This window comes from Sarcophilus harrisii, chromosome 3, assembly GCF_902635505.1.
Source record: "Sarcophilus harrisii chromosome 3, mSarHar1.11, whole genome shotgun sequence".
Taxonomy (NCBI): domain Eukaryota; kingdom Metazoa; phylum Chordata; class Mammalia; order Dasyuromorphia; family Dasyuridae; genus Sarcophilus; species Sarcophilus harrisii.
Genome location: NC_045428.1, coordinates 490,673,020 through 490,700,818, shown reverse-complemented (window position 1 = coordinate 490,700,818; position 27,799 = coordinate 490,673,020). Strand labels below are relative to the sequence as shown.

At 34.3% G+C, this 27,799-nt stretch overlaps 1 protein-coding gene across 9 annotated transcripts in view; it reads left to right on the top strand.

Moving 5' to 3' along the window:
• Positions 1 to 27,799, top strand: part of USP28 (ubiquitin specific peptidase 28) — a 72,094-nt gene that overhangs the window by 29,643 nt on the left and 14,652 nt on the right. For 6 of the 9 annotated variants that reach the window (XM_031961241.1, XM_031961239.1, XM_031961238.1 and 3 more), the window contains exons 4-14: positions 8,473 to 8,578; positions 9,160 to 9,319; positions 10,493 to 10,579; positions 11,317 to 11,454; positions 16,475 to 16,548; positions 17,424 to 17,503; positions 17,931 to 18,079; positions 19,723 to 19,850; positions 20,153 to 20,248; positions 21,311 to 21,469; positions 26,277 to 26,500. In XM_031961241.1, the coding sequence (XP_031817101.1) occupies positions 8,473 to 8,578; positions 9,160 to 9,319; positions 10,493 to 10,579; positions 11,317 to 11,454; positions 16,475 to 16,548; positions 17,424 to 17,503; positions 17,931 to 18,079; positions 19,723 to 19,850; positions 20,153 to 20,248; positions 21,311 to 21,469; positions 26,277 to 26,500 (1,401 nt within the window). The remainder of the gene's footprint in view (positions 1 to 8,472; positions 8,579 to 9,159; positions 9,320 to 10,492; positions 10,580 to 11,316; positions 11,455 to 16,474; positions 16,549 to 17,423; positions 17,504 to 17,930; positions 18,080 to 19,722; positions 19,851 to 20,152; positions 20,249 to 21,310; positions 21,470 to 26,276; positions 26,501 to 27,799) is intronic. The other 3 variants (XM_031961242.1, XM_031961240.1, XM_031961235.1) reach the window with 1 other exon arrangement.

Sequence of the window (27,799 nt, the reverse complement as noted above, 5' to 3'; positions counted from 1 at the left end):
ACATTCTGAGATAATTTAGGAATCTTATCTTATACATGAACACAAAACTGGTTAACAGGTAGATGACAAGGCCAACTCCTTATCTGCTTAATTGTTTAGGATATCAAAATGACTTAATTTCAGATTGAAGATGGTAAAATTTTATATATTTGCATCCTGTAGCACTACAGAAGTGCTAAAGTATTGTAGCAAGAAAAAATCATAGATTTGCCTTGAAAGCAGGGACTTGATTATATAGTATCAATACTGGTCCTTCAGATTTTCCTCTGCTTGGAATCTGGGCATTTCAAGTTATAATTTTTATTACTATAGTTCCTATAAAATAAACAACAAAGTTTCTCACATTCTTCTTTTAATGAAACCAAAAACCTCTCTTAAAGCTTTCTTTCCAAAGTGTTTAAACTTCTACATTTCTCTATCTGTTCTTCCAGTGGCCTTGAAAATCACACCTATAAGAAAAGTTATTCTTTTATTTTACTTGTTCAGTTCCCAAATTCTTTCAGTCATATCCCAAACTGTCTATAGAACTAATCTTCATTGAATTTCTCCTTTATAATTTTAGCATACAAAATTAAACAAAACCAGTAACTTTTACTGCCAAAGTTGCATAGTTTATTTCAGCTCAGGTGACTCTGCCACTAAATTGCCTGTAACAATATGTTGAATTATTGCTGATTAGCCATGATTCTATAATTCCCTAAGAGATGAAAGCATCTTATTTTTTTCTTACTCTCCCAAAAGGGGAAAGAAGCTTGTACTGCACAACTCTAGTCCTAATTGTGGCTGCAAATTTAAAAATCCATTAAGATGTCTTTAGCAATTAAATACAAACTTTACCAGTTTATAAAAGCCTGGACTATTCAAATAACAATCCAGTTGTAATATTATTCATAAAAATAATACAAAAGATTTTTCCAAATTAAATTTCACTTATATCCAAGTTGCTCCTTTGATTAATCAGCTTCTCTTTCTTGTAGGCAAGAAATAAAACAGTTATTAAAAATTTACCTTGTAAACTTGCTTTAAAAATTAGCCCAGAATAATTTCCCTTTCTTTTTTCATTCTCATATATATTTCTGGCAATTTTCCTAATTTCATTATACCTTTCTCATGTCACTTAGGGCAGAAAATATAGATATACTAATAAATTCCTGCAGACATTGATTAGCAAAAGCAGTTTTAATAATTTCTTCATCACATGGTTTGAATGATTCTAACCCCAAATCTGCCTTGTACTTCTACATAATCTGTTATAAAAATGGGTAGGAGTTTAATTTTCTTCCTGACAAATTGTCCAAAGTTTATTCCAACTAATATCCGTACTTGAGTCAAGGAATCTATTACAATTTATAACAAAATTTCTAAATTACTTAAGTTGGCAAAGGGTAAAGTTTCTCTTTCAAAACATATCAGTTTGAAAAAATTATCTCAATCGACTTGTTTTCAATTTTAATTTGCAAAACTGCCAAGTATCTAATTAGATAGTCTAATTAAAAGGATACTTTTTGGATGTTTTCTGATTTGCACAATCTCTCTTTCTCTCTCTCTCTCTCTCTCTCTTTGTCTCTGTCTCTTTGTAAAACTGAAAAGAGTTAATAGGCAGGTAGTTCCTAAGTACCACATCTATTTAAAATATAAGCTGCAATCTATTTTTTTCTTCATTGATGCCATCTTTCAAATCAGCTTTTTAATCATTGAAATGGCTTTCTCTTTTAACTATAAAATAATAAATTTGTCACTGAGTAGATGAAGAGTAATAAGAAACCTAAGTATTAATTTCCCTTCAACTTTCACAATTATGGTCTTAAATAGCAAATAATACAAACAAAAGTCTTTTCCATTTATTTAAAAAAAAAAAAACAGACAAAAACGTTTAAGCCACAATTTGGAAATTGATAGTCCCTGGCCAGTATGATGCCATAAAACCCTGTAAAGTTAGGCAAAGAAACCCACCTTTCTATCTGGTCTGTTTGCCTTCTAACTTGGCATAGACATTCCTATATAGACGCAATTGTAAACACACAAGCACAGAGAAACAGAAAAACACAAAGCTGTTAGATAGTGGCTACAATGTTTACTTACTGATATCAGTGTGAGGCTTCAGAAACAATCTTACAAATTTTACTTCTCCTTTGTTAAATGAAGTATTTCTGCTCAAAGAATTCTTGAATTTAACTAAATGGCCCTGACAGCTTTTAGATCTAAAAAGAAGCAGAAACACAGGTGTGTTACTATTCTCAGTTTAGCCACTAAGTGTCTCCAGAGACCTGCTGGCTGTGGGGAGAATGGGGAGGGGGAATTTGCTCAAATCAATTTGTTCCTCTGTATTTTAGATATTTCCCTAATATCCTGCCTGGCTAGGAGAATCATGATATTTCATTAGGCCTCCTCACTTCTCCCAAACAAGAACAAAAAAAAAACCTCCAATAGCAATCACATTGAGTCCCTGGATAGAAATATTAATTTCTCAATTCCCCCTAAATTTTAAAGAACACCACTAGAAGTAATTAGTGTCCACTGTTGCAGTAGAAATGTAGGACTTTCTCAATTTTTCAGGTTTGGGAAATGTCAATATGGTACAGCCTTCTGATTACCCCTTGACTTTTGGGGATCTTCCTTGAAGGCAAAGACTTCTTTAAGGGATTACTCTCAATCCTATTTGAAACCTTTTTTTGAGGGCGTCAGTTCCCTTTAGAGAGTTCCACTGCTGATCTGGAAACTACACCCAGGTTATTTGTCAATTATTTCCAAATATATAAATTGTAACTTTTTTTCATTTTAATAGTAAACACATTAAATATAATATTAGTAATAGTATACATTTAGTATAATATTTAATAAATATCTAAATCTTCCCTAATACCTCGCTCCCCAAGAGAGCAAACAATTTGACATAGGTTATGCATATATGGTCATTTTTAACAGTTCCATATTAGTCATCTTGGGAAAGAAAAATCAGAACAAAAGGGAAAAGACAAAGCAAAAAAAGGTGAAAATAGAATATTTCAATCTGCATTCAAGTCTCCATAATTCTTTCTCTGATATGAGTGACATTTTCTATCCCAAGTCTATTGGAATTGTCTTGGATTACTTTATTACTGAAAAGAGCTAAATTTATTATAGTTGATAATCACACAATCTTATTGTTACTATATATAATTTTCTCCTGGTTCTGATTACTTCATTCATGTAAGTCTTTTCCAGGCTTTTTTGGAATCAGCATGATCATCATTTCTTTTTCTTTCTTTTTTTTTAATCCAGTCCAACCCTTTATTATTTTTTTTTATTAAAGCTTTTTATTTACAAAACATATGCATAGGTAATTTTTCAACATTGACCTTTGCAAAACCTTCTGTTCCAAATTTTCCTCTCCTTCCCCCCCACCTTCTCCCCTAGATGGCAGGTAGTCCAATACATGTTAAATATGTTACAATATATGTTAAATCCAATCTATGTATACATAGTTATACAGTTATCTTGCTGCATAAGAAAAATCAGATCAAGAAGAAAAAAAACTGAGAAAAAAAACAAAATGCAAGCAAACAACAAACAGAGTGAAAATACTATGTTATGATCCACAGTCCTCTCTCTGGGTGTAGATGGCTTTCTTCATCACTGAACAATTGGAACTGGTTTGAATCATCTCATTGTTAAAGAGAGCCATGTCTAGCAGAAATGATCATTGTATAATCTTATTGTTGTTGTGTATAATGATTTCCTGGTTCTACTTATTTCACTTAGCATTAGTTCATGTAAGTCTCTCTAGGCCTCTCTGAAATTATCCTGCTGGTCGTTTCTTACAGAACAATAATATTCCATAACATTCATATACCATAATTTATTCAGCTAACCTCCAATTGATGAGCATTCATTCAGTTTCCAGTTTCTTCTAGCTGTTACAAAAAGGGCTGCCACAAACATTTTTTCGCATGTAGGTCCCTTTTCCTCCTTTAAGATCTCTTTGGGATATAATCCTAATAGAAACATTGCTGCATATCTGGGTTAGTGTTTTGATAAAGAATTTGAGCCCAGTCCTTCTTGACTTCCAAGTTCAACGCTCTATTCACTATACCATATTTGAACTGTAAAGCTATCTAATGTGCTATTGAAAATTTGGCACTGTGGCTCAAGGAAGATAGAGATTTGGGAATCATTCAAAGAGATGATAATTAAAACCATGGGAGTGAATCAAATCCCCAAGGAAGAGAAAACTATGTTCAGTGGGGGAAAAAAGGAACTGTTGAAAGATGCTGAAGGAAGTACTCATGTGGGAAAGAAAAGAACAAGAAGACTATCACTAAATCCATAGGATGAAAGATTTTAAAGAAGGAATATGTAGTTAACAACAGTATCATGCTAGAGATATATGAAGAATATAAAGAAAAAGATCTGTGAGGGTTTTTTTCAATTCCTTTTTTATGTGAGAACAATTTCATTAAAGTAAAAATGGAATTTTATTGCAAGGGATTGAAAAGTGAGTTGGTGTGAGGTAGTAACTAACAGCATGAGAGGGAATAGTAGGATCAGAAGAAGATTTTTTGGTTTTAGAATAGAGAAGATCTCTTGATCATGGTTGTAAATAAAAAGTAAGGAACTTAGGGAGATATCATAAGAAAATGGTAGAATGAGAGGCTTGTGTCTAGGGCACGTTCAACTCTTCATCTCCTTATTATTATACCAAAAACTTGGTTGCTCAGAGTCCAAGTGAGGGGAGTTGGCAAAAGTAGTGAATAAGCCCAGAAATACTAACTTGTCAGAGTCTTCTTATAGTAAAGACCCAAGTAATTATCTAGTCCACGAAGGTTACAGATTTTTGTCTACCCCTAGTAGATTATAATGTTGATCACTAGGAGAGAAGAGAGAATAGGCAGCTGGGGTAGAGGGAATAGTACAACATCTCTGACCGGATTTTTCATTTCCTTCTATCTAAGGTAAATGAAAGAAATTCATAGAAAGAAGCCCAAGTAGAGAAAGGACATCCTAGAAAAATGACCAGAGAAGTTTATAAAAGTTGATAAGAGTTAGAGAAATTAGTATACAATCTAGAACCAGTACATTAAACATTCTTCACAGTGAAGGAAATGAGTCAAAAAACTCTTGGAAGTTGAAAAGTAGAATATACTCTGAGGCTCTGGGAAATGATCATGGGAAACTTCCTGCCAAGATGTCTGCATGACTGGAGCAAAATGCTGAATTCTACACCAGACAAAATAATGATTAAGAAATTCAGTGAGAAACATGGAGATGTATCTAGTTCATTCAACCTTTGGACATACCACACTGAAAGAACCCTCTCCTCTGCTCCTGGGTTCTCTTCCTCTGATCAACTGATACCTGTCATATAGACTATAGGAAAAGGGAGCCCTAGTTAGCAACACAAGCCTATAAGTCTCTTGTGTCCTGAGACAATAGGAGTAGAGTCCTAAGTCCCAAAGTGGTCCAGAAAACCCCAAGATGGGGACTTTGGAAATGCATAGGAGTTTTTAGTAGCAGCTTCTAGGGCTAGTATGTGATCCTAACTGTGATCCTTGGGTGTTTGAACTGTTTCTTTCTGGATACAGTTATCCCTTCCACATTGAGACTTTCCCCATTGTACTTTCAATATATCACAGATTGATATAAGAAATTAAGTTGAAATTTTTTGTAAGTTTTGCCGAAATCTCATGACATGCAAAGTCTAGCAGATAACATAGAAAAGTTTATACACTCAGAAATTAATAAAATATGTCTAAAATATTGTATAACACAAACATTTTAATTTGTAATACTATAAACACCTCATTAAAAAAGCAAAATTTCAGATTTTTTCTTTGATTCAAAAAGGCCCAAAATTTTAATACATATTTTCCAGATTACAATGGTGATATTCCCCATGATGTGAAAGGCATCATTCTACTTGGCACTATTTATTTAATTTACTTGATTTAACTTACTTTACCTAACTCTGGATTTAGGCTATCACATCTCTAGGACTCTTTCTGGGTTCAGGAAGTGATTGTTGAATTCTTTCTGTCCTCACTTTGACCTCTGGTTAATAGATATGGACTATTTTCGTTTATGATGATTTATTTCTTAAAATATTATTTATTATTTCTTGGAATATGTATCCAGGCTTTTTTTATTTTTAATCAAGTTGTTTTTTAAAGGTCCTTGATTTTTTTTTTTTTCCAGAAGAGAGAAGAGAGAGATGGAGAGGAAGGGAAAGGAGAGAGAGAGAGAGAGAGAGAGATTGTTAAGAGAGATTGTTAATGAGTGAGTGTGTATTAACTGTCCTAGATCTTCAAACTTCAGAATACTGGATATTCAGGATCCTTTTTTATGTTGTAGCTCTCTTAGTACATTCTTTTTGCTAATGGGAACATGTATCCCCAGTTCATTCTGAGCTTTTGCAGTGCTAATAATACTATAATTATGGGACTATGCCACACTTTTATAGAAGTCATAATCTGTCTTTAATTTTGTCATCTCTGCATATTATGTGCATCCTTGTCAATTTCTTTAGAAAGCTCAAAATTTATAAGATCATTAGTGAACTTGTAGTCCAACTTTTTATATTACAGGTAAGGAAAGCAAGGTCCAGAATTGTTCAAAATTATACAGGTAATAAGTGTCAGAGGTGAGAATTGAACACAGGTCCTCTTACTTTAAAGCCAGTGATAGTTCCTCTCCACATCATGTTTCCTTACCATTTCATTTTTGTTTTAGTATCTCCTTCACTTCCTAATCAAAAGAATTTTTTTTTTCTGTGACTGCAAAATTTCATTTTTGAGTGCTTCTAATTCTTCATGTTTTTATATTTCCTGTAGACTTTTAGGCTACATTTTGGGAAGGAGATATATATATATATATATATATATATATATACTGGAGTTCTAGAGAAGGGTGATGGAAATAATAAAGGGTTTTAAGCTTATATAATGTAAGTATTGAAATAGGGATGTTTTGCCTGCAGAGAAAAAAATATGCTAACTTCTAAGTATTTGAAGGGCTACCCTTGAAGAAGATGGATTAAACTATTCTACCTGAAGTCCAAGGACAGAACCTAGAGGTAGAAAATAGAAATTGTAGAGAGGCAATTGAAGTTTTGCTATAAAGAAAAATTTTCAACAATTATCTTACAAAAATAGAATGAATTGCCTGGGAAAGGAAAGTTGAGGATTCTTTCCCCTCACTAAATGTTTTTAGGAAAAGGCTGTGAATGAACCAGTGTAAATTGGATTCATTGACCTTTGAAGTCTCTTACACCTGGGTTTCTTTGATTCAAAGTGCAGTTACATGAGAGATTATGGTTTAAAAATGGGAACACTTAAGTTATGAATTGTGTGTAATGTAGGTTTTATTTTACAATGTTAAGTTTTTTCTTTTTATAATTTTTTTAACTTTTGTTAGAAATTTATGCACATCTTTCTCAGTAGAGCATTCCTCTCATAGTAAAGTAGCTTCATGCGTATTTTATATACTATTCTGTTAGATCTATTATAAACAATACCGAATCTTCTAGTTAGGAGCCTCGTTCCTAAATGCAAGTTTTGGTAATTCAAATCATGATTTAGGAGGATACCTATTTCCATAAAATCAGTGAAATTTACAACATTACTGTAAAATGAAATAGCACTTATCAAGCTCTTAAAAGCCCTTTTATTTAACTAGGCACTACAGTGTTTTTAAGGAATGTATATATTCTAACCCCATTTACACTTCCTAAAAATTGATAAGTAGGTTGTATCTATCAACATCTGCTATATGAGATTAAAATATTTTAGAATTTTGTAAAAAATAGTTTTGACCTCATAGACTCTAAAACGATCCTTCCTCACCCCCAAGTCTCTGGACTGAACCACATTTGAAAATATCTGTTCTAGCATTTTATGAGAAAGTTGTTAGTAAGAGTTCTCAAACATTTCCTGAAGGGAAATCACTTAGTTTAGTTTAGTTTAGACTCTTTTCATTTAACTATTTATTTGCCAGATAACATTTTTTTTTCTTTTTTCCCAGGAGGAAAGGGAAATATATTGAGCCTCTAGGTAGTTTCCTCCCCCCCCCCCCCCCCCCCCATAACTTCCAGAAACAGCATTCAAAGGGAAGTTGGTAAACTTGGAACATTGTACTCTTAATGTACCTATAAATTCATGAGCCAGACAGATGAAATTTAACTTAAAATAAGGGGAAATTTTTAAATTGACTCTTTGGAAAGACAGTATGAAGCAAGAGGTTTGTTCATTTATAGTCCCAAAGTTTGTTGGTTCTTGAAACTGTTTAAGGTTACATCCTACCAATAAATTAAATTATTAATTTACCTCACTGGTCTACCTGGTGTGATAATAACTTAGTATAGCCTATCTACTATGTATTTGGAATTCTATATTTGGTATGTGTGAATCTTTAATTTTTCTTCTTCTAGTTCAAGTGAACATGTTGTATTTTATGCAAATGTGTAAAGAAGCCAAAATATATTTTTGTTTTGTTTTACAGAAGTAATTGATCCAACACATGATAATAAAGATGATCTTCAGGCAGCCATTGCTTTGAGTCTACTAGAGTCACCAAAAATCCAAGCTGATGGAAGAGATCACAACAGGTCATTGAGTTATTTATATTTTTAAATCCCCAGCGAGTATGAATTATCAAAGATAACAATAAGACAATGTATTTAAAGCCTTTTGTAAACCTCAGAATGTTTTGTAAATATCATCTGTTTCCATATACTATAAGAGCAATTTGAGTTTCACCCAGGAATGTAGTCTGAAGAACCTCTATTGTGATAGTATTCCCTTCTGACAACCCCAGATTCTTTTATCTAATAATCATCAAATAAATTTGTGTTTAAGGTCAAGACTGATGGACTATGTTAGAATCACTATGTTAGAATCAGTATTCTCAATTCCTCGAGTCAGTGAATCCTTTGTTGTTTTTTTTAATTATGTGTGTATGAATAGCAGCTATTCCTTGAAGTTTTTTTTTAATGAATTCATTTCATATGTAACCAGTGATTATGTAGTTCTTTTAAACTTAGATCGTTTACACAAGGTCACTGAAATTTACCACATGGTTCACAAATGAAATAAGGTTTATAAAGTATAATACACTATATAAATGTCAGCTACTATTTTGCCAAGTTCAGCTCTTGATTTTATGGGTATATATATTGAAAAAACACAGGACTCATGAAGCAGCTACTGTTGAAAATAAACGTTCAAAGAGGAAGCGCTGTGAAGTTTGGGGAGAAAATCCCAATCCCAATGACTGGAGAAGAGTAGATGGTTGGCCAGTCGGACTTAAAAATGTTGGCAATACCTGTTGGTTTAGTGCTGTTATACAGGTAAAGTACTCTCCAGTTTTTTAGATAATCTTCTGCACATAATCTTTATCACCAAAATTAAATGTGATGAATATATATTTAAAATTAAATTAATAATCTAAAATGATTAGCAAGTCTGTTTCATGTGCCACTGGGTTTTGTTTCTTTTGGGAGCCCAGATATCCTAAAGACTAAATCAGATGAAGATAAAAATTTCTAAGAATATAATAGAAGTTAAAATTATTCGTGGGCGCTTTATAGTTATAACTCCAGGATCAGAAATAATGATAGAATTCTTTTTTCATTTCTTAAATTATACTTAGAAATTAAACTATATTCAATTAAATTTTTTTTAGTATAACTTTTGACACTACTTGAGTGACCTTCAGCAAATGACTTAACCTCTCTAGTACTCAGTTATCTTTCTTTAAAATGGGAATGGACTATATGGCTTTAGAGGCCTCCTTTCCAACTCTGAATACTCATTTTCAGATAGCACTTTGTAGATCAGATCACAGTTGGTAAGTTTATCAGTTTGAAATTTTAACAGATTAACTTAATAATTGATAATTTATTTACTCTGTGAAATCTTAGTTTCCTTTTGGATCTGTTTTCTGTAGTGTCACTTGAGAGGGGCCCATTCAGGATGAACTTAAGTTCTCTGAGGTAAAAGTTAGGATCAATAACATTCTATTGTACTTGATATATCTGCAGAGATAAAGATATTCCATTTAGTTCTGATTTAGAATCTATTTCTACCTAACTTCTTCAGGTTGCTAGCGGTCTTGGGGAAGAATGAATCATTTGAGTGCTAAGTGTACTCTTCTTCCCCCAACTATCATGTAAGCTCCTTAAGGGCAAGGATTGTATTTGGTTTTGTATCCTCAGAACTGAGCATAGTACTGAGGTCTTTAAGAGATCTAGCAGCCCTGATCTTTTAAAGGGGCATTCTGATCAACTAATGAACAGAAGATACAGACTTTTTAATAAACAGTACAAGGTTTTAATAAGTATTATTGAATTGGATAGATTAATAAGATACTCATTTATATATAATGGGTTTTTATGGAATGCTAATGAACAGAATGTTCTCTTTTAAAAGTATATGGAATGTAAATACCTGTGTATGTGAGGGATGTTATTTTTTTGATATATTTTGAGGTGACAGTTATAAGACATACTTTTTTTCCCTAGTCTCTCTTTCAGCTCTCTGAATTTCGAAGACTTGTTCTTGGCTACAGTCTTCCACAAAATATACTTGAAAATTGCCGAAGCCACACAGTAAGTTGTTACTGAGTGATTTTTATAATTAATGACTGAGTTCCTTTCAGTTTAGAGGCTTAGCTTGGGTTCTCTAAGTGTTCTGTTTCTGAACTACTTTGATTTGTCTTAGCAGTTGCTTTCTGCTCTCTGAGTGGCAAGTTTTCTTCTCTTAGAACAGATTTTTAAAAATTACATAGGATTTTAAATTTATGTGAAGAATTATAAGAAAGGAAGAATTCAAAGAATTCTAGTTGTGAGAGTCATCTTGTCACTCCTAGCTTCTGTATCTGTTTGCCTTTGGGATTCAGAGAATAGAAGATTTGAAAACATTTGTTCTATTTTGGGATATCCCTCAGTGAGATTTCAGTAGCTATTCAACCCAAATTCTCCAGAGGCCTGAACATTCTTGAAATAGAGAGAATAATCTATTCTTATCTGAGGATTGAGCCTTTAGCCAGGGTTCTTCTAATGCCTCTTTAGATTTCTTCTGGTAATGTATTTCCGTAACAGCAAGTGGGATGACAGCTGCCATGAGTGATGACATAGTTGGTCCTCAGCCAAGATTGTCAGTCCCACTTAGACTGAGTTTAGCAGTAATCATAGAAGCCTTGATTTCTGCTCTATATTTTAGGGCCTGACTCTTTACTGAATAAGATTGAATATTGTTTATGGAGTGATCCCTAACAATTTTTATTTTGAGCCATTTAATTTCCTATATCAGATGTTAACTACCTTGTATGTTGTGTTTCCTACAGGAAAAAAGAAATATTGTATTTATGCAGGAGCTTCAGTATCTGTTTGCTCTAATGATGGGATCAAATCGTAAATTTGTAGACCCTTCAGCAGCCCTGGATCTCTTAAAGGGAGCATTCCGTTCAGCTGATGAACAGCAGGTACAAAAGTAGTAAATTTTTTTTGTCTCAAAATATCCTGAAAAAAAATTCTTTCAATTAATCTTTGCTCATATTCCACTGACTTTGCTTTATTTCAGCAATCAGCATCTGCTTAAGTTTTGAAAAATGGGTGTCAAGAGGAGTTAGGTGGTGCATGGGATAAAGCACCAGCCCTAAGTTCAAATCTGGTCTCAGACACTTAATACTACCTAGCTGTGTGACTCTGGCAAGTCACTTAATTCTAATTGCCTCAGCCAAAAAAAAAAAAAAAGAAAGAAAGAAAGAAAGAAAAATGGGTGTCAATATAAGTGCTTATGTGAGTTATGGACAGCCTTAAAGCATAAGCAGACAAAAAGGAAGAAGAAGAGGTTTTGGAGAGTAGAAGAGAGAAGGAAGGGAAAAATAGGTAGAGAGAAAAATGCAAGTGCCATCATCAATCAGTCAACAAGTATTTATTACGCGTTCCACATTCTGCTAAGCATTGTTTGTAAGACAAGGAATAACACACTTCTTATTCCTAATGAGCTTACGTTCCTAATAAATACATATACATATATTTATATGTTTACATAACACAAAAGGCAGTTATAACTCTTAAGTACTGTGAAAAGGAGGGTGCTAACATTTGGAGTGGGATCAGGAAATGTTTCATGCAAAAGATTGTGTCTAAGCAGCATCTGAAAGAAGCAAAGGGTTTCAGGAAGGCAAAGGTGAAGAAGGAACATATTGTAAACTGGTGGAACAGGCATAAAGATAGGAAATTTAGTATTGTGAATGAGGAACAGAGAGGAGGCCAGTTGAGCTAGATTGCAGTGTTCAGAATGAACACAATGGACCAGCTGAGGGTAATCTCCAACTATAGTACTCTCCAGAAGATTTTGTTGCTCTCACCTATGTAAGTATGTAGAGAAACAAGAATTTCCCCCTGGATCCATGGGCATTTTACTTAATTTCAACTCAACAGAAATAATCTGTTGAGGTCTATTATATGCCAGGCACTGTTCTCTCCCCTGCATCATACTTTCTCTGATCCTCAGTCACTTAGGTGGGTATGTTAGAGACTGTGTGGGGAATTTGAGGAAACAAACCAATTAGGTATGTTATAGGTACACAGATACTGGAGGCTTTTTTGCTCATTTATACACCCTTTATTCCAGTGTTCTTGTCTAAGTCCCCAGAGCAGCTTCGTTTCTCCTGTTTACCATGAAAATAAGCTTCTTTCTGTTTGGACCTAGTGCTGTCCTTCAGTCCCAGGCCAAGACTGTTTTGCTTACATCACAAATCCTGATTCTCAGTTCAGCATTTTCTGGCATTTCTTTAAAAGGATCATGTTATCTGTGTGCATGTCACTTCTGTTCAGGAATCTTCAGTGGCTTCCATGGGGCTTTTAAGATAGATTCCAGCACTTCTGCTTTTCACAGTTTGCCCTTGAAGAAGCATCTGCTCCTGGACCTGCAGCTGGAAGGGCCATCAGAGGCAATCTATCCCCTCCTTCTCATTCTATGGAGAAGGAAACTGAGGCCCAAGGAATGAACTCAGTCAGGAGGATATAGGCACTAAGGTTAAGAGTCCAGGTTCCTTGTGATGAACCATTAATCTTTTGACTGTGCTAGGCTCTCCTCAATTTGCTCTTTCCTAGAGGAGAATTTTGGGAAAATAGTACAAAAGATCAGAAAATTCCAGACTCTCCATATTTCCCCCACAAACAAGACAAAACTGAGCCACAGGATGAACATAAAGCAATTAAAAACAAATAGGAGTTGGGACAAAACAGTGTTCTTACTGGAACAGTTGGAGAAGATTTGTAGAAAGATAACAAGGAGTATAAGGAGTTAAGTATTTGAATTCAGAAAGATTGAAGGAATCTTTGCTGATAAAGAATGCCAGGCATAAAGAATGTAGAGAGGTGGTCCTGGGTAAAAAGGAACCTGGTAGGTGCAGAAGCAGTGAACAGGAACGCTTCAGGGGGTGGGCATGTAAGTTCTACATTTCTGGTTCCATGCCAGGGGGAAAACTGAAGGGACCTGAGGCCAGAGATACCATTCCCTTCCCCTCTGCCCAGGACTAGAGGTAATTACACTGATAAGCCCTTAGTTTTTTGTTTTTTTTTTTAAATGAGTAGACTAAAGAGAAAGGACCCAAGAAAGTTAACGTGGGATTAGGAAAGACTGCAGTTCATATTCAGAGGAGGATATTGAAGTAAAAAAAGCCTCTTTTACCTCAAAGATTAACATCAAATGTTTTACTTGCCCAAAAAGAATTTGTAGAAAAGCGCAAAAAAGATTTTAAAAAAATGAGAGAGATTAAGGAAAAACTAAAAAATAAAATAAGAACAATCTAAGAAAATCAAGAAGATTATGAAAAGAAAGCCAACTAGAAAAAAGGAGATCCAGAGTCTTAAGGAATAAAAATTACTCTTTGAAAATTAGAATTGGGCAAGGGGAAGCCAGCAGAGTCATAATAGACTAAGAAATAATAAAATAAAATGTAACTAATCAAAAAATAGAAGAGAATGTGTGATAAAAGAAAAACAACAGATGTGGAAAACAGCTCAGAAAAACAACAGATGTGGAAAACTGCTCAAGAAGAGAAAACAGAACAATTGGACTGCAGAAAGCTATGATCACAAAAGAATGTTGATGCAATAATATAAGAAATAATTAAAGAAAATTGTTCTGAAGTATTAGAGCAAAAAGGGAAAATAGAAATAGAAAAAATAAATCTGCTGATCATCACCTGAAAGAGAGATGTACAGAAATATCAATTCCTAAATTTTTCAACATCACCAGATCAAAGAGGATATGTTACAAACAACAACAAAAAACAATTCAGTTCAGTCACAATTATAATCACTTAAGATATGTCAGCAGCCACAATAAAAGAACATAGTTCTTGGGATACTATCTATTGAAGATAAAAAGAACTAGGGTTGCAGCTGAAAATAGGTACAGCAAAATTAATTATAATCACGAAGGAAAAATATTCTAGATTTTCAGGATTTTGTTGCAAAAAATAGCCTGAACTTAATAGAAAATTTGACATAAGAGCCAAGACTAGTAAATATCAAAGACTAGTTTCTTATTAAACTAATAAGACTAGTTTCAAGATTCTTTCTAAGTTTGCTCCCATGGCCTAACCACCAGGAATAAGTATTTTTTCATCCTATGATTTTCAGTATCCTCTTTATAAAGTTAGCATTTGGAGATTATAAATAAATTGGAAGAACATAGGATAGTTTACCGCTCAGACCTGTGGAAGAGGAAGGAATTTATGACCAAGAAGAACTAGAGATCATTATTGATTACAAAATAGACAATTTTGATTATATCAAATTGAAAAGTTTTTGTACAAACAAAACTAATGCAGATAAGATTAGAAGGGAAACAATAAACTGGGAAAACATTTTTACATTCAGAGGTGTTATGATAAAGGCCTCATTTCCAAAATATATAGAGAATTGACTCCTAATTTATAAGAAATAAAGCCATTCTCCAATTGATAAATGGTCAAAGGGTATGAACAGACAATTCTCAGACGAAGAAATTGAAACTATTTCTAGCCATATAAAAATCTGCTCTGAGTCATTATTAATCAGAGAAATGCAAATTAATACAACTCTGAGATACCACTATACACCTGTTAGATTAGCTAGAATGACAGGGAAAGGTAATGCGTAATGTTAGAGAGGATGTGGGAAAACAGGGACACTGATGCATTGTTGGTGGAATTGTGAATACATGCAGCCATTCTGGAGAGCAATTTGAAACTATGCTCAAAAGGTTATCAAATTGTGCATATCCTTTGATCCAGCAGTGTTACTACTGGGCTTATACCCCGAAGAGATACTAAAGAAGGGAAAAGGACCTGTATGTGCCAAAATGTTTGTGGCAGCCCTGTTTGTAATGGCTAGAAAATGGAAAATGAATGGATACCCATCAATTGGAGAATGGTTGGGTAAACTGTGGTATATGAATGTTATGGAATATTATTGTTCTGTAAGAAATGACCAGCAGGGTGAATACAGGGAGGCTTGGAGAGAATTACATGAACTGATGCTAAGTGAAATGAGCAGCACCAGGAGATCATTATATACCTCAACAATGATACTGTATAATGATGTCTTCTGATGGAAGTGGATTTCTTCGAAAAAGAGATCTAACTCAGTTTCAATTGACAAGGATGGACAGAAGTAGCTACACCCAAAGAAAGAACACTGAAGTGTAAACTGTTTGCATTTTTGTTTTTCTTCCCCGGTTATTTTTTATCTTCTGAATCTAATTCTTCCTGTGCAGCAAGAGAACTGTTTGGTCTGCACACATATTGTATCTAGGCTACACGGTGACATATTCAACTGCTTGCCATCTGGGGGAGGGGGTGAAGGGAGGAAGGGGAAAAGTCGGAACAGAAGTGAGTGCAAGGGATAATATAAAAAAATTACCCAGGCATGGGTTCTGTCAATGAAAAGTTATTAAAAAAAAAAAAAGAAAGAAAGAAAGTTAGAATTTGCATACTAAATGTTTTCCTCAAAGACAACCTTTAGCATCCCTTAACAATTAAGTTTTGAATTTGTTGGTTTTTGTTACCATCAGATATCTTTCTTTTTTTGAGGGATATAGTTCCTTTGGTTTCCCTTATATTTGGCAAGGAGGGGATGAGTATCACCCATAAGTGCCTTCTGACATTACTTTCTGTTTTCAGTATCTTAGGTTGCCACACTGTTTCTTCTCCCTAATCTTTTCCTACTCATTCCAGTGTCTTACCACCCCTGTCCTTACCTCCCATGCTTTAACTTTTTCCTTTCTTTGTATCCCCAGATGTTAGCAGAGTGCTTAGCACATAGTGTGCATTTAATAAATATTTGACACGTGAAATTGAATCCATTTATAATGAATTTTTCTAAAGATGCTTTCATGTTCTAGTGTTCTTAGTAAAGAATAGTCTTCCTGCTTGGTGGGTAAAAGGAAAAAAATTCATTCCCCTTGAACATATCTGATGTCCATGCTATTCTTGCCTCTTACAGCAAGATGTGAGTGAATTTACCCACAAGCTCCTAGATTGGCTGGAGGATGCATTCCAGCTTGCTGTTAATGTCAAGTAAGTATTAAGAATTTGACTTTTTGATCCCTTTTTTTCTCCCACCCCTAATTTTCCGAGAATTTCAAAATTTTATGAATTAGGATACCTTAAAATTTATTCGGGCTGTTTGCTTGGAGAAATAAATAAATTCCCACCAAGTCTTATCGATCGTGTTACCTATAGATTTATTGAGAATCACAATTAGATTTTTGCCTTTCCTCTTCTCTCAAAGTTGATAGCTCAAAGTTAATAGGCTATCCCAGCCTATAATTCTTTTTCTTGATTGTCCCTGGCTGCTATTTTAAACCACGTACCACTTGTGATGCACACAAATTAACCTGTGGTATGGACATAATAGCATTAATTATAATTGAAGACATTGCTTTAGTTTCTGAGAAAGTGGCAGCATTTTCTATTAATATGTGACCATTTTGAAATTACTCCTGTTGTGTGGGGATAGGTGAGGGTAGTGGCAACATTAGCCATTTCAGTTTTGACAGAAATGAAATTTGTGACAAGTAACAGATGTTCCTTGTCTTATCGATATTAGGAATTTGATCCCTAAAAGGCTTTGACTTCCTAGGTGAAAATATCTGTGAGTTATAAAAGTATCCTTACAAAGCCTTTTACCCAAAGCCAGTAACAATTTAAGCTAGGCAAATTAGGAAGGAATCTGATTTTCATGTGTATCCTGTGTGCCACTGGAGTAGAAGGTGCTTGGGGAAAACAATATATTTGTTTGCAAGGCTTCTTAAAAGTGATTTTAAAAATTTGTTTTATAACATATGTTGCTCTCTTGGGGTTGGTAGAAATTAAATAACTTCCACCTTTAAATAATGGGAGGGCTTGATGTTATGGACCATATGATGCAGAATTCTCTACCTTTTTGAAAGCAGCAGTCCCAGGAACAAATCCGAAAACCCAATGGTGCAGCTTTTCTATGGCACTTTCCTGACTGAAGGGGTTCATGAAGGTAAATGCTGTGTTCTGATTGGTTGTCACTTCTGGATCTCTGATTTGTGATCTGGAATATATTATTTCAGGTTCTAGGTGGAATTATCTGGTTAAGAAATCTTTCCTTGTATTATAGTTTTTTCTCTTTTTTATTTCTTTAATATGGATCCTCAGAGGTTTTAGTTTTATATGAAGCCACACTTTTCCTGGGAAGGACAGATTTATAAGGAGCTTCTGCTTTGGGAAAATACTAATGTCCTCCACTGGGGGGCTTATTTAAGCTGCATGCTTGCTACAAAACCTTAAGTGACTTCTAATTCCTGATTCACCAGAAATTGTTCCAATTCTAGGAAGATACTGTAAAATAGTGTTTTGGGGACCAGAAGGCAGATGGTGGAGGTAGGATGGTTTTTTTTTTTTTTTTTTCATGCAAAATTTTCTTCCAGGTAAGACCTTTTGCAACAATGAAACCTTTGGCCAGTATCCCCTTCAGGTAAATGGTTATCGGAACTTAGATGAATGTTTGGAAGGAGCCATGGTGGAGGGGGAGATCGAGATGCTTCCTCCTGATCATTCAGTGAAGTATGGACAAGAGGTTAGTTTGATATTTTTATTTGCTTTGCAAAGGACAAAGTTCCAGTTAAATAAGGCTAAGATCTTTTGCAGGGGATTCTTCCTATCATTTTATAAAAACCTATTATTTTGCTGGACATTTTATAGGGTGTGAGCAAAAGTCTGTATTTGAGCCTGCATATTTTTGGCAGAGAAATTGTTAATGTAATTGAGAGATTCTTTAGTAATTTAAAAATCATAAAATACATCTATCTCATGCTTTCAGTGTAATCCAGTTTTTCTTTTGAACCTGATCTATACCTAAATAGGGGGGAACCTATTGCCTTCATATTTTTGGAAGGCAAAAAAGTGCTTATTAACTCTTAATATGCAATTTAGAATATTTTTCCTATAACTTTTTTTCAGTATTAAATTCTCTTGCTGTGCTTTGTGTTATTTTTTAGATGATGGGGAATAACAGATAGATAGGGGGTGGTGGTGAGAAGCATGAGGTAAAAAAATACAAGACCTCAAGTCAAACTTCTAGTGCCAGTACTGAATGATACTCATTTATTTAGCCACAATATTGAAGACTCCAACTTAGTTACTGTAAGAAAAACAAGGAAGCTTTTTTGATATGATATTGGGAAACCCATAACAAAATCTTAAGGAAACATTTGTAGGATAAGATTAAAAATAGAATGTCATACCTTGCTAGATTTTCAGGAAAATGGCTCTTAATTTCTGATGAAGACCTATCTTACTAAAAACTCTTTGTGGCTTATACCATCTGTGCAATCTTTTATGTCCTTAGAAGCAATTGAATATATTGTTCTTAGTTTGGAGACCTGTCAATCGAGAATGTAGGTACCCTTAAATGACTGAAAAAATTACTTTGTATGCTTAAGTTTAGTCCTTTGGTAATTATAAAACCCTCATAATGCCTAGATTCAGTGTTTTGTTTAAGGACAAGGTATCTGAAGGGAAATAATAAGTTCTTGCTCAGTTGTTAATAGATAGCTTTATTCAAATGAAGTTGTGACTTGATACGTAATGCATTAAGTAGGATATGCCCCTTTGTAATTGTCATTCTTGTCCTATGAACACTGGGCACTCACCAAATATTTTTAAATAATTTTGGGAAAAACCTTCCACTACCACCATCAAAGAGCACTATAGGAATTTTTTAAATTGCCAAAAACTTAAACAATGAGAAAAAATAATTAAATTTATGCCTATTTTCACATTACAATCCCAATATTTCTCTCTTTATCTTATTGAGAGATGATGACTTCTCTTTATATTAGTGTCTGATACCTCTTAAATGCTTGCTGCTTTACAAACTAATCTTTGCTCTTTGGTATAAGTCCATTATCTTGGGAAGAATCCATGCCAGTTCATTTATCCCTTAAATGATTATCTTGGAATAGATGAAAATATGCATAAATTCTTTCTTTTGTAAATATTTAGCTAACTTCTTTATTGAGTGACCTCCGTTATAAGAGACCATTTCCTTAGATATTTGAGGAGGAGGAAGAAGGTCCTTTCTCATATGTGTGTTTAGCAGGAGTATAGTTTTAAAGAAGTAGTTTTGGGAGATACTATTATTGATGTTAAATATAAACATTGCTCTTTTCTGAACTTGATTTTTCTTTTTCTTTTCCTTTTAATTTTTGTTTCTGACAGCGATGGTTTACAAAGCTACCTCCAGTGCTGACCTTTGAACTCTCCAGATTTGAGTTCAATCAATCCTTAGGTCAACCAGAGAAAATTCATAATAAGCTGGAGTTTCCTCAGATTATTTATATGGATAGGTGAGACTCTCCACTCATTTGTCATTTACTGTGTTGCAGATTGCCTTTATTTGAATTCCAGCTATAAAATGAGTCTATTTTAAGTGAAGGGTTCTTAATTTAGGAAAGGAAAAATCAGTTAAGGGAGAAGAAAGCATCAATTAAATGTGGAAGCCAGGTAGTATGTGTTATATACTCGAAATAATACTTTTGTATTTTTATTTTTTAAAAGTAATTGCTACTTAGTGGAATTTTAAAATATTAGTTTGAAGTTTATTTGAGAGATTATTATTTTCTTAAGTTATACATTATAATTTTTATAGGTACATGTATAGCAGCAAAGAGCTTATTCGAACTAAAAGAGAACACATTCGGAAGTTGAAAGAGGAAGTTAAGGTTTTGCAGCAAAAATTGGAAAGGTAAGTTATCTGCATCTTAAAATTCAGGAATATGTACATTCTAAATGATAAAAAGTGTAATAACTATCATTCATAAATTATTAGGTTATGTTATCAGGCTTAGCTTAGATAACTTTTTTGTCTTGCTACACAGTATCGGAAATAACTATTGGCTGTATTGATTTCTTCTCCCTCTTCTCCCCCCCCTCAGAGAAAAAAAGAAATTTAATGTATAGTTGTATGTATTAACTCCTGTGTTTTTACAAAATGGTCAAGAAAAATGAGAAATGAAAATAATATTTCAAATCTAAAAGACATCTTAGAATTTAAAATGAGTGTCTGAGAGGATAAGTGATTGCCTAAAAGTTATACAAAAGTGTTAGTGGCAAAACTGGAACTAGAACTCGAATCTCCTAGTTTCTTTACTGCTACTGCAAGGTAGAAGATCAAGATAGCTGGATCACCCCCACCATACCCATCCATTATCATCTCTTAACAGGGATGAACCTGAAATTTGCTGACTAACAATCAGAATTTGCTATTGAAATGAAAGTAGGTATAAATGTAAAAAATAGGTAAGACTGAAAAAATCCTTCAAATTAAGACAATCATTTTAACATGTGGTTTTGCATGGAATTCATTTATCATTGACACTACCAGCTAATTGCATTATTTCTTCAGTCCAGCTTCATTTTTTTCTGGCAATTCTAATGAAGTGTTTATTTCCCTTTTGAGGTATTTAATTCCTTCCCATTAGCCTAGAACCATACTGGGATATATCAGTAATATGGGACAACTGACAATTTCTTAGTAAGTTAGAACGTACTTGAAATGCTCTGAATTTCTAGTCTTATTTATGAGATATTAAAAAATGTGTTGGTCATCATGGTCTTGCCCTTCAGAATAGCTTTCCGTCTGGATGCTGCAGAAATTTTCTTAGGTTTCTCTCTGTGTTCTCCTGATACTCATTCTGCTTTGGTGTGAGCCTTTCTATTGGGTCTCCACAGCAATGATCCTGGATTTGTCTCAGGAAACACAGCAGCAACTTTGGCTCTCAGAGTGCATGTTTGTGTTGTTTCCTAGGTATGTGAAGTATGGCTCTGGCCCAGCTCGATTCCCCCTCCCCGACATGTTGCAGTATGTCCTTGAGTTTGCCAGCACCAAGCCTGCCGAGGAAGTGCCTCCCTCGGGGCATGCCTCATCTCTCCACTGCCCCATTTCTGACCTGACAGCCAAAAAGAGGTGATTGGACTTCTTGTAGTAGGGTGGGGTGTTGTGTCACTGAATATTCAAGCTGAGTCCTGGGCATTGTGCAGAGCTCTGGGTTTTGGGTTCTAAAGCTGCTATGTATTCTCAGTTTTAGTCTTCCCATAGTCTAGCCGTGTAGCCATGACCCTGAGCCATGTGCTGCCTGCTGGCATCCACCCATGTAGGATGAGAGTCTAATGAGATAATGCCCGTGAGTACCATTTGAGTATCTGGAAAAGATGGAGGGAGGTGACTGCTCCCATGGAATGACTGGCTGATCTTGTACCTCTTATATCATCCAAGTCTATTTATGAAATGTGGGGGAGACTTTCTTAAAAGGACTGTTGTGAAGACCTAGAGATAATGAATGGGGAGGGCTTTTAAATATGTTAATAGGTTCTATGGAGTGCAGACTAGAGAGAAAAAGCATTTATCTAGCACTATGTGCCAAGCACTTTACAAATAGTATCTTATTTGGTCCTCAACCAATGAGATTTTTATTCCCATCTTACAGTTGAGGAAACTGAACAAGCAGAGGATGTGATTCACTATGGGTCACACAGCTAGTAAATGTTGAAGGCTAGATTTGAACATAAGACTTTATTATTCCATGTCCACTGTGCTATCTAGATGTTCCTTTACTATATATACTATGAGAGTTGGCCAAATTTTTCTGAAAGGGCCAGATAGTAAATATTTTAGGCTTTGTAGACCAAGAGACAAAAATCAAGGTCTTTATGTAGCTACAAGAGAAAAGGCTAATTTCCACAAATTTTTTATTGATGAAATTCAAAATATAATAAAAATAATTGAGTACAGTTTTTAAAAAGACAGATCTACTAATGAGAAGAGTGCACGGTGATGGTGATAGAGTAACATTTCAATTGGGGTTCAATGTTAGTATTCCTGAGCATCAAAATCGTTGCAGATGTTCATCTGTGAATGCTTATCTGTAATGAAATATTACTTATTTCATCTTTAAAAATGTCTTTTCACACAGAGATACTGCCATATACTGATATCATTACAAGAGAATATAAATTTAATGGAATCTATTCATGACTTAGAAGACTTTTTTAGATAGTCTGCTCTTGGTGCTTGCCTTTTAATGTGTAATTCCACTTCAAGGTTATGTGGAAATTCCTTAATTGCCAGTTCAGTGGATATCCAAATGTGGGGAATTTCTTTTGCACTTATATCAAGGTCTGAAAAATATTGCTGGAACTGTAGTTCAATCTTCGACAATGTATCTGTTGCAAATTTGTATGAGAATAGAGATCTTATTTTAATTTTTGTCAAGATGGAAAGTGTTGAGCTGCTTGAGATTACTTTTGATTCAGACATTTATTAGTTGTTGCTGCCAAATTGATTTTGCTTTGATACAGGTTTTATATATAAATTCTGTTTTGCCCCCCTAATTTTAGGTTGGATTTGTTAAAAACAGATCTTCAGCAAAAGCTAACTTCCAAAGGCATTCAGTGATAATAGTGTGTAAGGCAGTTCTTCTCAATCAGAAAAAAATAGATGTGTGTATGTATGTGTATATACCCCTTCATACTCTACTCCCCACATATTGGCATTCAGTCCTGCAGAATTAGGCCTTGCTATTTATAGGTATTTTCAGCTGCAATGTAAAAGAATGACAGTACCCCAGATGCTCTGTGTCATAATTTTTTAGCTCTACCATTGTAGTACAAAAGCAACCACAGATAATGTATAGACAAATGAGACATATAAGACAAACAACTCGTGTTGCAAGAAAACTTATTTACGGAGCCCAAAATTTGAATGTAATATAATTTTCACATGTTATGTGATAGTATTCTGTTAATTTTTTCAACCATTCAAAAATATAAAAACTATTCTAAACTTTGTGGCTGTACAAAAACAGGTGACAGACTGAAGTTCACTGATGCCTGATTTAGTATATTTTAAATATATTCTAAATATACTAAATATGGGGAAAAGAAGGCTGAATGGTTTTTTCCCTCATTTTTGATGGTATTTTTGACTCATTTTTGTTTTTGTTAGTAGTAGTATGTTCTCCCTATTATACATAAAAGCAACTTTAAACTTTTGGTTTTTTTAAAGTTTTGAATTCCAAATTCTGTTCCTCCTTTCCTTCTCTTCTCCCTTTTAGGAAGGCAAGCATTCTGATACAGTTTATAATGTTTAATCATGTAAAAATATTTCCATATTATTCATTCTGTATAAGAAAATGAATTAAAAAAACATAAAAAATAATGTACTTCAGTCTGAATTCAGATGCTCCCAGCTTTCTCGAAGTGACTAGCATTTTTCATCATGAGTCCTTTGGGATTGTCTTGGTTTACTATATTGCTGAGAGTAGCTAAATCATTTTCAGGAGATCAGCATACAATATTGCTGTGATTGTGTACAATATTCTCCTGGTTTTTTTTTTTTTTTTTTTTTTTAATAGCCTTTTATTTACAGGATATATACATGGGTAACTTTACAGCATTAACAATTGCCAAACCTCTTGTTCCAATTTTTCATCTCTTACCCTCCCCACCCCCTCCCCTAAATGGCAGGATGACCAGTAGATGTTAAATATATTAAAATATAACTTAGATACGCAATAAGTATACATGACCAAAACATTATTTTGCTGTACAAAAAGAATCAGACTCTGAATTATTGTACAATTAGCTTGTGAAGGAAATCAAAAATGCATGTGTGCATAAATATAGGGATTGGGAATTTAATGTAATGGTTTTTAGTCATCTCCCAGAGTTCTTTTTCTGGGCATAGCTAGTTCAGTTCATTACTGCTCCATTAGAAATGATTTGGTTGATCTCGTTGCTGAGGATGGCCTGATCCATCAGAACTGGTCATCATCTAGTATTGTTGTTGAAGTATATAATGATCTCCTGGTCCTGCTCATTTCACTCAGCATCAGTTCGTGTAAGTCTCTCCAGGCCTTTCTGAAATCATCCTGTTGGTCATTTCTTACAGAACAGTAATATTCCATAATTTTCATATACCACAATTTATTCAGCCATTCTCCAACTGATGGACATCCATTCAGTTTCCAGTTTCTAGCCACTACAAAAAGGGCTGCCACAAACATTCGTGCCACAAACATACAGGTCCCTTTCCCTTCTTTATAATCTCTTTGGGATATAATCCCAGTAGTAACACTGCTGGATCAAAGGGTATGCACAGTTTGATAACTTTTTGAGCATAGTTCCAAACTACTCTCCAAAATGGTTGGATTCGTTCACAACTCCACCAACAATGAATCAATGTCCCAGTTTTCCCACATCCCCTCCAACAATCATCATTATTTTTTCCTGTCATCTTAGCCAATCTGACAGGTTCTCCTGGTTTTGTTAATTCTCTATCAGTTCTTATGAGTCTTTACAGGTTTTTCTGAAAGCATAATTTCCCTTATTCCATTACAATCATATATTTAGTTGTTCCACTATTCCTCAATTGATTGCCATTCCCTCCATTTCTAATTTTTAGATTTGATGATAATCCCCAGCAATAATGAGAAGGGTTTGGGGTTTGAGTTTTGTTCTCTTTTGTTTTGTGTGTCTATATCTCTAAATTTAAACTAAATTAGTTTCAGAGAGTAGTGGATAACTATCAAACTGTTAAGGAAAATGTGATTTCAGTTTCTGATCCTGTATTGGGCATATATTTCAAGCTTCTATCTGATTTGGTCTAAAAGAAGAGTCTGCTTTAGAAAGCTAGTTCTTACAACTCTGAAGTACCACTACACACCTCTCAGATTGGCTAAGATGACAGGAAAAGTTAATGATAAATGTTAGAGGAAATAATACATTGTTGGTGGAATTGTGAATGGATCCAATCATTCTGGAGAGCAATTTGGAACTGTGCCCAAAGGACTATAAAACTGTGCATATCCTTTGTTCTAGCAGTGTCTCTACTGGACTGTATCCCAAAGAGATCATAAAAGAAGGAAAGGGACCCACATGTGCAAAAATGTTTATAGCAGCCCTTTTTGTAGAAGCAAGGAGCTAGAAACTAAATAAATGCCCATCAGTTGGGCTGATATGTTATAGTATATGAATGTTATGGAATATATGTTATAGTACATGAATGTTATGGAATATTATTGTTCTGTAAGAAACGATCAGCAACATGATTTCAGAGAGCCCTGGAAAGACATGAACTGATGCTAAGTGAAATGAGTAGAAAGAACGTTGTACAAAGCAACAAGAAGATTATTTATTGATTAATTCTGATGGACATGACTCTTTTCAACAATGAGATGATTCAGGCCAGTTCCAATAGACTAGTGATGGAGAAAGCCATCTGCACTGAGAAAAAGGACTATTGGGACTGAATATGAGTTACAACATAATATTTTTACCTTTTTTGTTGTTTTTTGCCTGCTTTTTTCCCCTTAATTTTTTTCTTTTCGATAACATTTTTCTTGTGCAGCATGATGAATGGTGGAAATATATTTAAAAGAATTGCACATGTTTAACCCATATCAGATTACTTGCTGTCTAGGGGAGGGGAATAGGAGAAAGGGAGGGAGAAAAATGGAACACAAGGTTTTACAAGGGTGAATGTTAAAAGCTATCTTTGCACATATTTTGGGCAAAAAAGGCTATTATTAAAAAGAATTATTATTATTATTATTATTAGAAGCTTTCCAGTTGGTTTTCTGAATATTCCATGAAGTAGTCTTAATAGAAAAAAGAAAGCTACAATGTTAATTTATGAATAACTTAATTTAGTTCAAAATTACTACTTGAAAAGAAGTATTGGTCATCTGATCTTTTTCTTTTTTTTCCCCCTTCAGCATTAGAGCAGAAGAATATTCTGGCAAAGTTGAAGTTTCTCTATCCTCCTTGGAAAAAGAAAATTTACTCCAAAGTGATCTGATAAATAAGCCATTTACATCTTCCCGACCTTCAGTGAAAATGCCTGAGCACCCAGCTCCACGAACAATTACTGAGGAAGAAATGAATTTTGTTAAGACTTGTCTTCAGAGGTGGAGAAGTGAGATTGAACAAGATATACAAGGTTGACTGTTTTGTAGCATGTTGAGCAGTTACTTTTTATTGGTTTAAAAAATGTTTTTAAGTTAAATGGAAGAAGAAAATTTGGGGTCATACTTGGAACATACTTCCTAACTATGTCATTGTCTTTATTGCATAAATTTTGTTGTCTTGACTATCTAAACCTCTCTTATTCTTTGATTTCTTTCTAGTTGTAGTATGTTTTAAGTAAGAATTTAAAAAATTTACTACATTAACTAAAAATGTTCTCTGTAGTGCCTTTGCATTTAAGATTCTCTTTGCAGTTTAAGTTGGTCTGGTTTTCATTTTGTTCTTCCCTAGTGAACTTTCTCAAATTGTTTTTTAAAGAAGTCTCTCTGAATCAAATGGCTCTCATTTGATACTGTCACCTTAAGGTTCAGGGATATTACCAGTCAGTGGAAGTAATATAGGCAGAACCTAGTCAGACAACAAAAATTTACTAAGTTCCTACTTTTTGCTAAACACAATGCTAAGCCAATTGGGGGATGCAAAAAAGGGATAAAAGACAGTTCTTGATTCCAGGGAGCTTATGATCTAATAGCTGTGGACAAAAGGAGAAAGATATAAGATAAATTGGAGATAATCAACCAAGAAGGCCACTAGCATGAAGGAGATTTGGAAAAGCTTCTTATAGAAGGTCAGGTTTTAGCTAAGACTTAAAAGAAGATAGGAAAATAAGGATGAGGAGAAAATTGCAGGTACACAGAGCAGCCTATGAAAACTCCTAGAATCTGGAGATGGAGTTCTAGTGTGACTCTTAGCAAGATGGCCAGTGTCACTGAACCTAAAGGGTATATAAAGGGGAGTAAGAAGAAAGAAAATTGAAAAGATATGAAGGGGTTAGATTTTAAAGGGGTTTCCAAACCTAAAAATAGAGAATTTTATACTTGATCCCACTGGTTAAAAAAAAATTCACTGGGATTTAATGAGTAGGAAAGGTAACATGGCCATACTTTTACTTTAGGAAGATCAATTTGACAAACCAAGTGCAGAATGGACTGGAGTGTGAAGAGACTTGAATAAGATTAGTCAGCAGGCTATTTAGGTAGTGCAGGCTTGAAATAAAGAGGTCTTGCCCCTAAGTGATGGTAGTGTTAGAGGAGAGAAGGGGATATATAGAAGAAATGTATGACAGTAGAAATTATCGGACTTGGCAACAGATGGAATGGAGTTGAGGGATTTGAGAAAGAATTGAGTAGTGAAGGATGACACTTAGATAGTAAGCCTTGTTTCAGGGAGGATGGTGGAAAATACATGATAATAACAGAGAAGTGAGGAAGAA